This window comes from Fusarium mangiferae, assembly GCF_900044065.1.
Source record: "Fusarium mangiferae strain MRC7560 genome assembly, contig: FMAN_scaffold006, whole genome shotgun sequence".
NCBI classification, from domain to species: Eukaryota; Fungi; Ascomycota; class Sordariomycetes; order Hypocreales; family Nectriaceae; genus Fusarium; species Fusarium mangiferae.
In genome coordinates this window covers 2,219,765-2,233,985 of record NW_024573926.1, presented here as the reverse complement: position 1 = coordinate 2,233,985, position 14,221 = coordinate 2,219,765, and the positions used below count along the sequence as shown (strand labels likewise).

At 47.0% G+C, this 14,221-nt stretch overlaps 7 protein-coding genes across 7 annotated transcripts; 3 read left to right on the top strand and 4 right to left on the bottom strand.

Annotated features, from left to right (window-relative positions):
• Positions 1-607: 607 nt before the first annotated feature.
• On the top strand, positions 608-2,636 carry FMAN_03498 (uncharacterized protein; the record flags this gene model as incomplete). The annotated part of the gene is made up of 3 exons (XM_041832323.1): positions 608-1,300; positions 1,359-1,698; positions 1,753-2,636. 3 exons carry the CDS (start codon positions 608-610, stop codon positions 2,634-2,636), a joined length of 1,917 nt encoding a protein of 638 aa, XP_041682798.1.
• Positions 2,637-2,690: 54 nt separating this feature from the next.
• Positions 2,691-3,001, bottom strand: FMAN_03497 (uncharacterized protein; the record flags this gene model as incomplete). The annotated part of the gene is made up of 3 exons (XM_041832322.1): positions 2,691-2,760; positions 2,812-2,845; positions 2,902-3,001. The coding sequence occupies 3 exons, from the start codon at positions 2,999-3,001 to the stop codon at positions 2,691-2,693; spliced, it is 204 nt and encodes a 67-aa protein (XP_041682797.1).
• Positions 3,002-3,785: 784 nt separating this feature from the next.
• Positions 3,786-4,877, bottom strand: FMAN_03496 (uncharacterized protein; the record flags this gene model as incomplete). The annotated part of the gene is made up of 5 exons (XM_041832321.1): positions 3,786-4,084; positions 4,137-4,221; positions 4,287-4,411; positions 4,464-4,571; positions 4,622-4,877. 5 exons carry the CDS (start codon positions 4,875-4,877, stop codon positions 3,786-3,788), a joined length of 873 nt encoding a protein of 290 aa, XP_041682796.1.
• A 465-nt stretch (positions 4,878-5,342) lies between these two features.
• FMAN_03495 (uncharacterized protein) lies at positions 5,343-6,622 on the top strand (the record flags this gene model as incomplete). Its single annotated transcript, XM_041832320.1, has 4 exons — positions 5,343-5,412; positions 5,480-5,864; positions 5,927-6,327; positions 6,381-6,622. 4 exons carry the CDS (start codon positions 5,343-5,345, stop codon positions 6,620-6,622), a joined length of 1,098 nt encoding a protein of 365 aa, XP_041682795.1.
• A 583-nt stretch (positions 6,623-7,205) lies between these two features.
• Positions 7,206-8,639, bottom strand: FMAN_03494 (uncharacterized protein; the record flags this gene model as incomplete). The annotated part of the gene is made up of 1 exon (XM_041832318.1): positions 7,206-8,639. The coding sequence occupies one exon, from the start codon at positions 8,637-8,639 to the stop codon at positions 7,206-7,208; it is 1,434 nt and encodes a 477-aa protein (XP_041682794.1).
• Positions 8,640-8,887: 248 nt separating this feature from the next.
• FMAN_03493 (uncharacterized protein) lies at positions 8,888-10,964 on the bottom strand (the record flags this gene model as incomplete). The annotated part of the gene is made up of 2 exons (XM_041832317.1): positions 8,888-9,652; positions 9,702-10,964. The coding sequence occupies 2 exons, from the start codon at positions 10,962-10,964 to the stop codon at positions 8,888-8,890; spliced, it is 2,028 nt and encodes a 675-aa protein (XP_041682793.1).
• Positions 10,965-11,286: 322 nt separating this feature from the next.
• FMAN_03492 (uncharacterized protein) lies at positions 11,287-12,436 on the top strand (the record flags this gene model as incomplete). The annotated part of the gene is made up of 5 exons (XM_041832316.1): positions 11,287-11,554; positions 11,610-11,883; positions 11,938-11,968; positions 12,020-12,095; positions 12,156-12,436. The coding sequence occupies 5 exons, from the start codon at positions 11,287-11,289 to the stop codon at positions 12,434-12,436; spliced, it is 930 nt and encodes a 309-aa protein (XP_041682792.1).
• Between the last annotated feature and the right edge of the window lie 1,785 nt (positions 12,437-14,221).

The window sequence follows — 14,221 nt, the reverse complement described above, 5'->3', positions numbered from 1 at the left end:
TGATGACATGGTTAAGCTTGGACGACTTGAAGCTGTATTATATTAAACAATCTGGGGTACATCTCTCCCACGCCCTCAATGTGTAAGTGGAGTGGATTCGCTATCAACGCCTTCATCGACGGTATTGGTCAGAATCTGCTTATTCATCGGCAACTCCAACAAAGCCGATCAATCTGGCCGGCAACTTTGGACTTACCGACCCATCTCCACCATCCATCATCGGTATCACCAACGGCAAATACAAGCGACTACCCCAGACTCGGACCCGCAGAGTTTGAGATCATTCCATTACTCAACGATTTACAAGGATGAGCACACGACGCCCGAGAAGACTGCTTGCTGCGTGAGATGCCCTTGACGAGTTGTCTTGTGATGATTGATCTGATTGTGAAGTAGCTGCCATCGATGTCATTCGCAGAAGATCAAGTGTTCGGGTGATAAGCCTTGTCAGTCTTGTAAGTCGACGGGCAGGGCGGATGAATGTGAGTTCCCTGCGAACAAGGAACGGAAGATACCAATCGCTGAGAGGTAAATACTTTTCAAATGTTCTCAAGCCATTCTGACATGTTCTTCAATCATCTTCAAGTCATCATAGCATACTAACATCATGTTCAGTTACCTCAAGAAGCTCGAAGAAGATAGCAGACAGCTTCAAGCTATCACTACTCACAACCAAACTCCTGAGACCAACCCGACATTCACTCCATTCGATGATCAAGAGACACAAATCGATGCCCCTCCATCTCTATCAAAAGAAGAAAGCAATCTCTTCAACCCACTCTTCGATAGACAACCCGAAAAGCCCATCCATGAACGATCCTCAGAACCAGGCTTTATCGGCGAAGCTTCATGTGCTGCGTTCAGCAACAGACTTTTATCATGCCTCGACGATACCTATACCCCATCGACAGCTGGCCTGTCAAACTATCATCGAATGAACACATATGGGAGACTGCCGGCAGATCAAGGCCCGGAATTTCCAGAACGAATGCACGTCAAGTTACTTCTAAACGTTGCTAGACGATTCATAGGGAACTACCATCCCTTGTTTCTGAAGGTTACCTTCATGAAGGAGATTGATGCTGTTTATCGAAGGGAAGTAGTGCCGTCAGCGCTGTGGCTGTGCAAGTTCTATGCACTCATGGCTTTGGGGGAGATATATACACATAGAAGAGGGGTCGGCGATAACAACAGAGTGCCGGGAACGAACTACTATGTTAGGTCTGTGAACCTGTTGCAAGAGAATCAGGATCTGTATGAGGAACCATCTTTGATGCAGGTTGAAGTACTCACACTGTTGGTAAGCTCAAGCTTTGACCCTCCTCTACCGACACCAACTGACGATGGACTTCCACCAGGCCTGGGCCTCAAACATACTAGGTCGTATACGAACAGCATACTGCTATAGTGGGATAGCCATGCGTCTCGCCCAAAGTCTAGGCATGCACAGGTCTGCATCTCGACATACCACGCTTACTCCTGTAGAGAGAGAAAGTCGACGGCGAACATGGTGGGTGCTTTACTTCTTCGACCGCTTCTCAGCATCAAAGCTTGGCCAACCCATCACTGTCCGAGACGATGATATAGATGTCGAGATGCCAAGTATGGATGGTCTGACAAAGGACGAGATGGCGGAGTTTCTTGATCCGCAGAATCTCATAACGAATATTAAGCTTGCTAGAATCATTGGAAATATCTGTAAGTTATTTATCTTCTGCCTCTACTTTCTGTTGTGTTGCTAATATTGGCAAGTGACACATATCTATGGCATACCCAAAGCTACGAATGGTCTCTATATACATCAAGTCCACGGTATCTTGAAACAGCTTCGAGAATGGCACGACGAGCTACAACCTGATATGCGTGTCAAGGAGCGAGGTACTCCTCGGCCTGTCGCAAGTCTCCATCTCGCGTACAATCAATGCATTATACAAACAACTCGCCCTGTCCTCCTCCATCTCTTCAAGACACAGTTTCACCTAGGCACTAAAGCGAGAGAAGATGTATCGCCACGGCAGAATGTCTCATCTATCACTCTTGCTTTGGCAGAGAGCTGTGTCAACGCTGCACAGGCATCTAGCCGTATCGCGGAAGGCTTGTTTTTAGACGGTAGCATTGCGACTTTTGGATACTGGGATGCACATCACATATTCTCAGCAGCCATGATTCTCATCATGTCAGCAGTCATGAAACCCACAGCCGTCAACTCAGATCATCTTGAGACCTTACTTAGTGTCTTACGATCTCTGAAGAACGACGGAAACATCCCAGCAGTCGACTTTTGCGAGAGACTGTCAGATATTCAGGCTAGAGTGTTGAACCTACGGGCTACAGGCCGATTAGATGGTATGAGCTTTGATAGGCCACCACCAATTATACAAACCCCCAGTTCCGTGCCAAAGGAAGTCCCGCAAACTCAAGACCAAGTTTTCCAAACACCAATGAGTATGGATAATGGCTCTGGAGTATACGAATCGGCAATCATTGGCTACGAAAACGTCGACATTTTGGGGAATCCTCTTATCGGCAGTTTCTTGGATGGGAATCAAGTACAGTGGCTAGATGTTTTATTCACGGAGGATGGAACGTTGAGGGAATTTGCTTCTGAGATTGAAGAGCCATTTCTATTCAGGTAGAACATGTAGAAACCCACGTTGTGGGTACATCAGAAGATCTCTGAAACATGATTCTCAATGGAAATATGGAAACGCTATTAACAGTTCCTCTTGCGAGCACACCCATCGCCGTATCCTTCGTCGCCTGTATAACAAATTAGTCGGCATTTTGTTCAAGTGTCACAAGCACATACGCTTCTGTAGGCCAGCATCCTCGTGTCCCTCGGCACCTGGAGGTAATGTTAGTTAGGCGTATCATAAAAATCAGTTCTCCAGGGTATAGTACGTTTAACCTCAATGTTGCTTTCCTCGACAGGAACTGGGATAGCGGCACCCATGACTGATGCCACAAGGGTCATGGTGGACAAGACGGAAAAGAAACGCATGTTGAGATTTGAGTTGTATGTCGTAATAGAGTCAGAGCTTGGAAAATAGTTACATAGATTTCAAGGCCCATTGAGACTATTTATGCTTCTCATGTTATGTGATTAGGTCCGGCTGCTTCACCACGGAAAGGGGCACATATACGGAGCCCGTTACGTAATGCACAGTCCTAACCATGTAGCGACGAAAGGATTTCATGAATTACCACCTGGGAAGATTTCTTTGTAGATCTTCTGGAACGGAATACGAATTCGTGGTGGTGTAGTTGAATGTCAAATCCTGAGGATGCATCAAGTTGGGAGCGGGATCTGAATCCATGCTGGGCGTGTGCATGCACCTGCTGGGGACAATCCATGCATATATCTCGGCAATCCGGCATCTATGATAGACAATCATCTGACGTGTCCCTTTACCCAGTAACTGCCGATCCCAAAAGTTGGACGGGGAGTTGATCTCAGTACTCTATGAGTTTTAGAAGCACTCCTGTAAGCTTACATGTAGCAGGCCGATCTTCCCTTGGCATTTAACCGGGCAATGGTAGGGATTTAGACAGATTTAGGCGCTTTTAAAAATTCTTAGGATAATTTAGGATATTCATTGTGGAATCTGTGATCAGTCAATCTACCGCTTGCTTTTAGGCTTGAGCAGCTCAGTGATACCGCCGGACAACAGAAGAACAAGGAGCCAATACCACAGCTATCTAGGTGATTCCTGTGTCGATTCGGGAGTAGCACAGCACATCTTAACTTAGACTATAATACGATATCGCTATTCGGAATGGTTCAGTTATTGAACCTGATCTTCACTTGTCGAGACGTTGCTATGTCCTAGAAACTCTCCAATCAGATCTCCATGACCATCAGGATACGCTGGCCCTAAAGTCGGATGGTTTAAGTATCCAGGTTCCATTAGATCGACAATCCTCCGGCTGGTAGCCCAGCTCTCCAATCTACCCCAATTAACGCACTGATGAGGCGATGTGAAGTTTGCGGTTGGAATACGGCCATCCTGCCGCCATTTCATCGTCAGAAGCTGCATATCGCCTTGACACATGATACTCTGTCGGAGCATATCTAAACAATGATCTGGATGTTTCGTTAGTGAGAAGATGCGACAAGAAATAGTCAGTGAACTGACGGTTGTGGTACTCATTCGCCTTCTTTTGCTCTTCTGTGATATTAGGGAAGTAGTAATCTGGATACATATAATGATGAAGGCGTTTCTGTAAGTAAATTAGTGTCAGGAACTTTCAATAACCATGGAGAGAACTTGAAGATATAAACATACAATGCAGTGAAGATTGTGGTAAACGTTGAGTGTCGCAAAATAACCTCCATCGGGCAGCTCGATGGCCTGCTCCTTTCTACCAGGTATGTGATTCATCTCATCTTCTTTAATGCGAATATTAGAGTCTCATGACACGTTAGTCTGGGAGAACATCAAGTGGAGAGCAAAGATATTTACTTTTTAGCATTTCCTTCCAAGCTTCATCTAGCTGAGATGACGGTTTGCCAACATAGACCGAGTGTTTGTGCTGGAAGACCTGGGCCTGTGGTCCAGGATTAAACGGGACTGATAAGACTGTGTGAGAAGGAAACTGAAAAGCGGATTTGATAACTTACTGTATGCGACTTCTCTCTCACGGGAATTCCAGACAGGAACTACGAGGAGTAGCATCAATATGGTATAAACAATAAAAATACCCGTGTGCATCAGAATAGCTTGCCATGAAAATAAGTTCGAAAAAGTAGCCTTTCTGGGTGGTTGTATGAAAGGATGCGTCTCAGTTCGTGACCCAACATTTGAATCTGAGAATGAAGACCTATTTGCGTCTTCTGATAGCAAGGCGTCTTGCTCCATCTCCTTGTTGAAGGACATGATGCTGTGGGTAGTGAGGAGAAGGGAGATACGGAACTGAAAGAGGATCGTAGAGCATCTCAAGAACCGACTGTGTAGAAGATCCAAGTGCAAATATCCAGTGTCTGTGGGTAATCTTTGTCAAGTACAAAGCCACCACTAATGTCCAGGTGGGGAGGGTACCCTGGCTTGTTTTGACGCACCCCCGTCTACCCTGGTAGATCTCCGCAGTAAGAGGAAAGAGATTTGACAACAGCGTTGGAGATATCTAGGATTCGGCCGATGTGACAAAGTAGCCCATGCTGACTGACCCAATCCGCAGTTGGCATTCAGTGTCACATCCAGTGCCCGTGTCATGGCATGAGGTATCAAAACCATGCCGGACTGAGTCCTTCAAAGATTTATGGAATAAAGTCCAATTCCGAGCTCTCGTTTTCTTTTCGATACTTCTTGAATATTTTCTCTCTATAGACCATCTGCAATATCATGGAATCACTGTACGAAAAGATTTCACAAGTCACGTCTCGAAAGTGGAAGTACCAGCCTCTGGTAAATCGTGAGCCAGAGTAAACTTCACAGGCCATCTTAGATATTCTAGCCAGCTTGCTGACATGAGTACAGAGATATCGAAAAGAATAGCGGTTACAGCTACAAATCGTGTCTCATCAGCATCTGCCTCGCCGCTGTCTTATTCTTGGGCGCCATCATTTCTTGGAGAATCTCATCGAAAACAGCCCCAACAAGCTGTATACACCCGGTGAGACGAATGGAGTGGAGAGAACTGAACAAGACACAGAAGCAAGACTTCATCAGCGCTGTCGTCTGTCTAACTGAGAAAAAGTCGCACTTTGAGCCAGGGAGTAGTCGTTACGATGACTTTGCCTATATGCATGTCTTCGAAGGCACTGTCACGCATTACGCAGCTTCATTCCTACCCTGGCATCGATATTTTATCCACACATACGAAAAGGCATTGACGGAGGAGTGTGATTTTCACGGATCCCTGCCGTAAGTCTGAAAAGTCCCTCTTGACCCTAGCACATGAAGATCGACTAACTTCTTTGGCATAGGTACTGGGACTGGGCATTGGACGCCCATGACCTTGCCGCCTCTCCGATATTTGATCCTATCGATGGTTTCGGTGGTAATGGTACAAGCCGAAGCTCTTTACCCGCGATGTTTGGGGGCCATTGTGTTACAGAAGGTCCCTTTGCGAATGCAACCCGCCACTGGCAGTCGAAATCCAATGGACATGGATTCGATATCTTGAAGAATCCTCATTGTCTCAGCCGGGGATTCCAAGGGGGTGAGAAAAAGACCAAGTTGGAAAATCGAGTCACGATCGACGCTATCATCAGCGTGCTGAGCCTCCAATCATACGAAGAATTTGTCGATGCTCTTGAAGTCCAAGCTCACAACTCGATACCCCAGTTTGTGCGAGGGGACTTTTATGGGTTGACGGCACCAAATGGTAAGATCACAGTTGCCTCTTCTTTGCAGTAACTTCTGACACTCTTGTTGTAGATCCTGTGTTTTATCTGCATCACGCCCAGGTAGATCGTTTATGGTGGCTATGGCAGCAGCAGGATACCGAAAGCAGGACCAAGACCTATCAAGGTCCTAGACAAAATACCAGGGTACATGCCAACGAGTCCCTGTCGGGATCCAGTTTGGACGATGTTATGTCGCTGGGCAATCTGTCAGAGCCAGTTCGGGTTCATGAAGTGATGGCCACTGAGTCGGAGATTCTTTGTTACCGCTATTGAACAGGTACGGATCAAAGATAGTGTGAGAATTGACCGGGATTACGTGCTCACGGACTGTCGGGTAAACCCTTATGTGTAAGCCAATGGACGTGTGAGCATTACAGCAAGTGTCACTCTCCACCCATGCAATGAAAACTCAGAGTTCGGCAGAGTCGACAGGGTATGTAAAACATGCACCTAGCGACGTTTAAATGGCCTAAAGCGGACGAAAGAACCCAAAGCCTCTATAACATCAGCGCGAGGTAATACCCGTAGCGGTAATCAAAGATCGCCATTCACCCACAGCTTCCAAAAGTTCTTGGGGGCTGAATTATGTAACTCAAGCCGGTGATGATCACCCTGCGTTGCGCCTTTTTATGTTATCTGACAATAGGTTACGGATCAAGCGGCAACGGTATCTCCTGTGATAGCTACTAAGAACGGTGATGCTCCACGAAACTGCATGTCAGCGGCTGGTAGAAGCCGAAACTGACGGGGAAGGTTTGGTAGCAACATTGACCAACCCTTGGAAGTGAGTGCCACAATCTGCTTTTTGGGGAAGAGAAAGCTAGACAAGTAAGCTGTCGAAAATCCTAAATCTTTTCTAGTCGATAAAGAAAGGCTCTATAGTACGAACAACCAAGACAGAACAAGGCTTATCCACCGCTCTCCAAAATACGTCTGCAATCCATACAACCACAGGGGCCAACACTGCGAGAGCTAACAGTAGCCCTGACTGATATTGCCACTCAGTGGAGCTTCCCGTTAGACCCTGGAATGCAGGTACCATAGAATACCCAAAGAGATGCAAAACAGGGCCATGGGCTAGATACAATGTAAATGAGATCTTTGCCAAGTATCGAAGTGGGCGTGATGTAAAAGGTTTTTGGAGTAGTCGATCCCTACTCAAAGACCAGCAGATCAAGGTCGCGCCATAGGATTGCCAATAGATGTATCGGTCTGTCAGTGATGATAGCAATATGTAACCGGGTGTAGAGAATCCCGCATTTCTGGCTCGAGGGTATGAGCTCAAGTATAGTCCGAGCAGAAACGAGCATCTATAGAGAATTTGTGGCCAAAGTGAGAAACGTAATGAACTCCGAATCGTGGCAGATTCACCACCGTCACTGGGTTGAGCCTCAGGACTATCATGACTCTTGAGGCTCCTCTCGGCGAGAAATACCCCAGCGAAGAACAGATACATCTCCCATCTTCCTTGCTGCAGCGAATACAGGCACAAGAAGATGATTGTTGTCCCTCGAACCCAGACACGGGCTCTTGCTAAGGCGAGAAGTGTGAGATAGACAATCATGGAGGCGCGAAACTGGATTGGAATCGTCCATAGATGACTATCATATTCAGACATCGGGGACTTCCAACTCCACGGATGGGTCAGATCGACTACCACAAACCGTATCCAGTCTCCAATCTGCACCCACAATGATCCAAGGCGCTCTGGAAGTCTGGGCACCCAACCCGGCATATCCTGGTATGGAGCAGTGTAGAGTCCCGCACTCACTGCAATGGCTACAATGAATGTTGAAACCAAAGGAGGTAAAAACAGTCGAAATGGCCGACGCAGTACTGAAGACATGGTATACAGCCCAAGAGCGTCGTAGTCTTTCTTGTGGATGAGTTTCAGTGGCTTGTAGGCTAGTACAAATCCCGAGACGATGAAAAAGATGGGTACTGTAGGTCCAGCATAAATGAGTCTAATGATGGGAAGTTTGATGAATGACATGTTGCCATTTTGACCAAAACCAGTGTCGAGGCCTTCTTCCCATGGCAGAAGAAAGTGGCGAAGAAAGACGAGAAAGGAGAAGAGTCCACGGAGTCCGTCCAGATACAATGTTGGGGAGGAGGGTGATCGCGCCTGGGGACAATCTTTCGGGACTGGGCCTTGGGATATGAAGCTGGGTAAAAGAAAAAGGCCAATGCTTCGAGCTTGAGAGACGAGAGAAGACAGTTTATCATGGTCTTTGAGAGATGTTGTCGTGGGTTTGGGTTCTTGCTCGCCGAGCAAAATCCCGTCAGCCATGATGTGCGATTTGGTGCCGAAAGTCTAGAAGGAATTCTGAAAGAATGATTGCGTCGGGACCTCCAGCGTAGGTGACCTGAGGAAATGATATGCGGGGGACACCAGGATATAAGCCCAATGCCTTGGGTGATTAGCTTATTATAACCATGCATATACCAAATACGGTTTGTCAGATTTCTGTTTTGTTCATATAACTTTTGAATGTTATAGCGGATAAAAAATTGTTCTAAATCGTATATTTCTGTGTCTCAGCCGTCACTCTTCTGATCCAACTCATCCAAAATAGTCTTATTACTCGGCTCCCTCCCCAAGAAGTCTCTCAGAATTTCAATCTCCGGACGACTTGACCCCGGCTCTAGCACTTGATATCTATATCTTCTTCCCATATCAGGATTCAAGGGATCTCCTGAAAATTTAGACCTAAAGAGATCTGCGGCAAAGACCATGGATAACGGATAAGCAAAGTAACTACCATCATTCTTACGAAACATATGCGCAAACCGCGCCTGTCCAGCTCCCCAATCTTGTGGGTTCGGTCCAAAGCTATGCGTGAGGATATCCCTCTTAGTTCTGTTCCATATCTCAGTTGTATCCATCTCAAGCGCTGCTTTATGAGTTGGAGGCGTATGAATCGCCAGGTCAAAGAGAGCTGGCTGGACTTGAGCCAGGATACTATTAGCTCTATTTTTATTTCTCGCTCGTGCAAGGCCTTTTGCTAGTTCCAGAGGTAGAGCCTGTTTGCTCTTGAAATGGCAACCAAGACGGACCAATACGTCAGGGAGCCATACCCAGTTCTCAAGCATTATACTTGGAATTTCAATAAAGTCTCGCGAGTGAGGAATGGCATATTTGGTTCTGGCAACGATGTTGTGAATGGCATGTCCAAGTTCATGAAACATGGTCTTTACTTCGCTATGTTGGAGCAGAGATGGGCGAGATAGTGATGGATGAGCAAAGCTACACACCAGTGCCGATGCCGGGTAATGTTTCTCGCCACTTGATTCTGTGAAACCCTGAGCTGGCAGTCAGTTTGATGTATAAGGACAAGGAAAATAAACATACCGGCTGAATCAAAACATGGTGCGCCCCGCGATATTTGCGCTCTCTGTCAAAGAGGTCTACATATAAATGCCCAAGAAACCTGCTCCCCTCGCCCGGTGAGTCCCACGCTTCATACACCACGACGCTCTCGTGCCATACCGAGGTCTCAATAAGCTTAAAGTCGATCCCAAAAAGCTCATGGAACACATCAAGCATCCCCTGAAGAGTGTGATGAGCCTCAAAGTACTCGGCAAGGAGCTCATGGTCGACGAAGAAACTCTCCTGAGTTTGCTTGTGGAGATAATACGCCCTATCCCAGGAGTATAGTTCACTTATAGGCTCTTTACAGTCCCTTTGCTTGAGCTGAATCAGTCTATCAGTCTCAGTCTGTGCAAGCGGCTTGAGCCTTCTGTGCAGATCATCCAGCTGAGCCTTAACGTAGTCAACGCTTGGAGCCATCTTATCCACGATCTTGAGATCCGCATGGTGTTCATACCCCAAAAGACGAGAAACCTTGTCGCGTAAGGCGACTAGAGTAGCTAGGCGGGTAACATTTTCGGGGAGACGGTGCTGGTCAGCGACTGCGAAGCGGCGGCGAGTTTCGCTGCCGATTGCGTGACGCATCACAGCGGCGACATGAGCATTTCGGAACGTCACTTGTATCCGAGTTCCTTGCTGAGGCATGGATGCAAGCATAGTCTCTGGAACGCCCGCCAAATCTGCACGGTCAAACCAGATACCGCCCTCGTCCTCCGTGAAGGCAGCTTGAGCCGCAGATCGCGCCCGATCAATCTCCTCCAGAGCGGTTTGGAGCTCTTCCCGCTCTTTGTCGTCTCGTAAAAGCGACCCAGAACGTAGATACTCGCCATGCATGCGAGTCACCAAATGCCGATCTTGTCCATCTAAGTTCCCATCCGGCGCTGTCTTTTCTCTTTCGTATATCGCTCCCACTAGGGATGCAATGTCAGGTCGCATTAGGATCTTGACCTGAGCTGCCGCGACACGTGTTTCTGCTTGACGGGCGGCATCACGAAGTTCCCTGTCCGGTGATAACTGTCCCAGTAGCGTCGTTAGAATGCGCAGGCGGCATGCGGCGCGGTTGGTGTCATCCACGATGGGGCGGATAATATCGTTAAAGGTTGCGGTTGAGGGTGTGAATTTAGCGGCGAGATCGTCATGCAGAGCTGAGGTCGAGTTAAGGATGTTTTCGGTCTCGGCTAGTACCGCATCGGGAGTGAGATCTTCGAAGGATGGAGGGGCAGGGACTTTTTGTTCGGAGGCCATTATGAAATCTCCAGAATATCCGCTGTTGTGTATACTTCTAAATGCCGTTCTTACCGAGGGTCTTTATAATCCTGTCGTGGGGGCCAAAGAGCTTTATTGCACGCTAGCAGGACGATCACGCAAGTCGGGTCCTTAAGCTGATGACCAATTGGATGGAGCTTTGTGCATTTGTCCTGCTGCACCAAGAGTTCGGGGTTATGTCTTGCCCTCGAGTCAATTACACCACCTGAGGGTTGGAAGAGTTAGTCCTCGCATGATCGTTACACAGTGTTCGATCTCTCATGAACATTCTAATGTTGACCTCTTTGTATTAATCATTTCGATGCATCACTCAACCAGACCAATAGACAGGGAATATGTTCCTGTTGAGACAAAAGAGACAGAATCACTAAACGACGGTTCTTCAGATTCAGAAATCTTTGGCACAAGATCAAGGCAACACCAAAGACGGAACCTCTCATTCTTTTTCACTTACATACTGCCCTGGATACTCACGGTGGTATTTGCGATTTCAACAGTCATTCTCGCTGCCAAACTACGTGCTCAATCTCGTTTTGGAACGTATGAAACAAACTTCAACACTGATTTCGGTCAGTCAGCCTCAACGTAAGCTTCTCAGTCAAGATACTGACTTTGTGTCATCAGCTTTTCCCATCCAGATTCCCTTGGAGGAAATACAATTTCGTGGCAGTCCACATTTTCTTAAAAATGGCACACCCTGGATGAAAGATGCAGATCAAACGGCACCATGGCCAGAAAATGTGCGATATGTCGGCGAACCAAGCCACAAGATTGACGAGAACTGGCAGAGGCTCATTGGTAAACGCTACTTCTCAATTTCAGAGGAGGAGGCCAAAAGAGCTTGGGGAGATAGGCGACACGAGTTTGTAGATCAGAACATGGGGGGATATACAGCTGGGTATGAGTATCGCTAAGTTTTGATGTCAAGAGGTGATTACTGAATGGTTGCTAGGTTCGACATGTTTCACACGTTGCACTGCATTGTAAGACTTTGAGATCCATGTTGATCTTCAGAATCAGCGCTGATGTAACAGAACGAACTTCGCAAGGCGTTGCGTCCCGAATACTACCCCCAAAAGTCTCATACGCTTCATGGAGCGCTTCACAACGGCACGTATCTCGATATGCGACACACACCCCTTAGTTACTGACAACTGACTTTCGTACAAGAACATTGCATAGAAATACTCCGCCAAACAGTTCAATGCTATGGAAGTACAACTCTGATACCCACAAGATTCATGGAGGGTCTTGAGCATAATTATATCGACTCAGATCAACGCCATGTCTGCCGTTCATTCCAGGCCATCCGGGATTTTACGGACTCCAGAATGCCAGGCGGAGACAGACACGTCACTCGAGACCAGTCTTTGCTTGACGAAAAGAAGCATAAAGTCGCTAAAGCATGGGGTGAGGCAAATGGGGATAATGAGAAAGGGGGCGCGTCGTGATCAGTTGTGGCTTAGGCATATGAGAGTCAACACGATAGGAGGTACTGCTTTTGCAGTCCACAATCCTCACCCCTATTATACCATAGGTTAATTATAGTAGCCGTTCTATAGGTCAGTGCCGGCCTATTGTCAGGATTAACGGAGTGGTTCTGATATCTCGAAGGTGCCATGTTCGACGCTAGCTTGCTAGAGGACATCCTCTGAAATTTGCTTGCAGCATGGCAAGACAAAGTTAGCCGTTCCGGGAACCTCGAAGGCTTGCACTGGCAGATTCCCTCATTTCCTTGCGGGTTAATGCGTAATGTAGGCTTTGATGCAGCTGGAAACCAGAGCATATTTGCGAACTCGAACTTTCGTTTCACAAAAAGAATCCAGAAGCTTTCCTCGTACGAATCCGCCATCATATGTCAGTTGAGGCTTTGCTAGTATGTCGTTCCAAAGTCCGACCGTCGAAAGAAAAGCTAGGATTGAAGCCATTGTGCTCTCACCGCCGCTTGGGACGTTTTCTCAAGATGTGTCAAAAAGTCATAATGCTTCAGAAGAGGACGCGTAACTAGGAACTCAGATCTAATCCATTTCTTTCCAAGTCCAAGATAGACTGGATCGACAGGCGCTGCCACTGATTGGACGTCTCATCACAGTTCCTGATACTACACAGTCCAGCTGCCAAGAGGGTTCGATTGCAACAACCGACTGTGTGTGCGAGGCGGACAGGTAGCGCTTTATATACACCTCTCCCAATCTCCGAGTCACATTCTAAGTTCTCTCTGCTGATTTAAGCTCTCAGCCACAAGTCTCAACTGTGAATAAAAAATCACCGAGTCACTCTCAATCATAAAGGTTAAACGTTGTTCTTTGAAGATTATACTTTGATGTTTCTGGCAAAAGTGCAGTTGTCTGGTCGGTTCCCGCCATGACCAACGTTAGACTCATACATTGCAAGCCGCTCAGCTCAATGGCAAATGATACATACAGATCATACTTAGACTTTTAACTCTGATAAGTCCAAAATTATGGTATCACACAGCCAAGCTTTTGAGTTGCTCGGTTTCCTTGACCAAACGCGTATTCGCTCTGAGCGTAAAGGAATTCTTTGCCACGCTGGTTTAACTGTCAATTCTCGTCCCACATTCAACTTACAAAGTCTCTGACCCATATTATCGGTCTCTCGACTTACTACTGGGGTCTTTCGTGTTGCTCTGCATCCCATCCACGTCAGGTACAACATTGGTCATCCAGTTTTCCCGCAGTCCACCTCGCAACACAGGAAGTCGCCAGCATTCCATCATAACCTCCAGCTCTTGCCCAACATAACATCAGAATGGGTATTTAAGTCGTAAACGCTCAGCAGTTTCCAACCCAATGAAGAATACTTACACAGTCCCACTGAGGCCAAGAGCTATGCTAAGAAGGTTCAAGTCCCTTGGATAAAACCACGTCTGAGGGCGTCTGTTCAGTGGTCTTGAAGTATGGCAGACGGGATGTCCAGTGATGGCTCCCATTTTTTGCTCATACGGTGCGCATCATCTATTGGGCTTTAATTTCAGTATTTTATCATTTCAAAGCTTTCAAAGAGCTGTGAACTGTGGTACTGATGAAGTACCGTGCTAACAACGGGATCCCGTGATAATGTATCTTCGTGCCTTCCGCGAAGATGCCTCGTCTGATCTGGCGCAGCGGCAATGTCCATACTTCTAGAGCCAAAGTTCAATTCGAAAACCAGGGGATCTGATTGTTGAATTTGTTTTGCCTTGCGACACAATGCATTTGGTGACCTGGGCCACA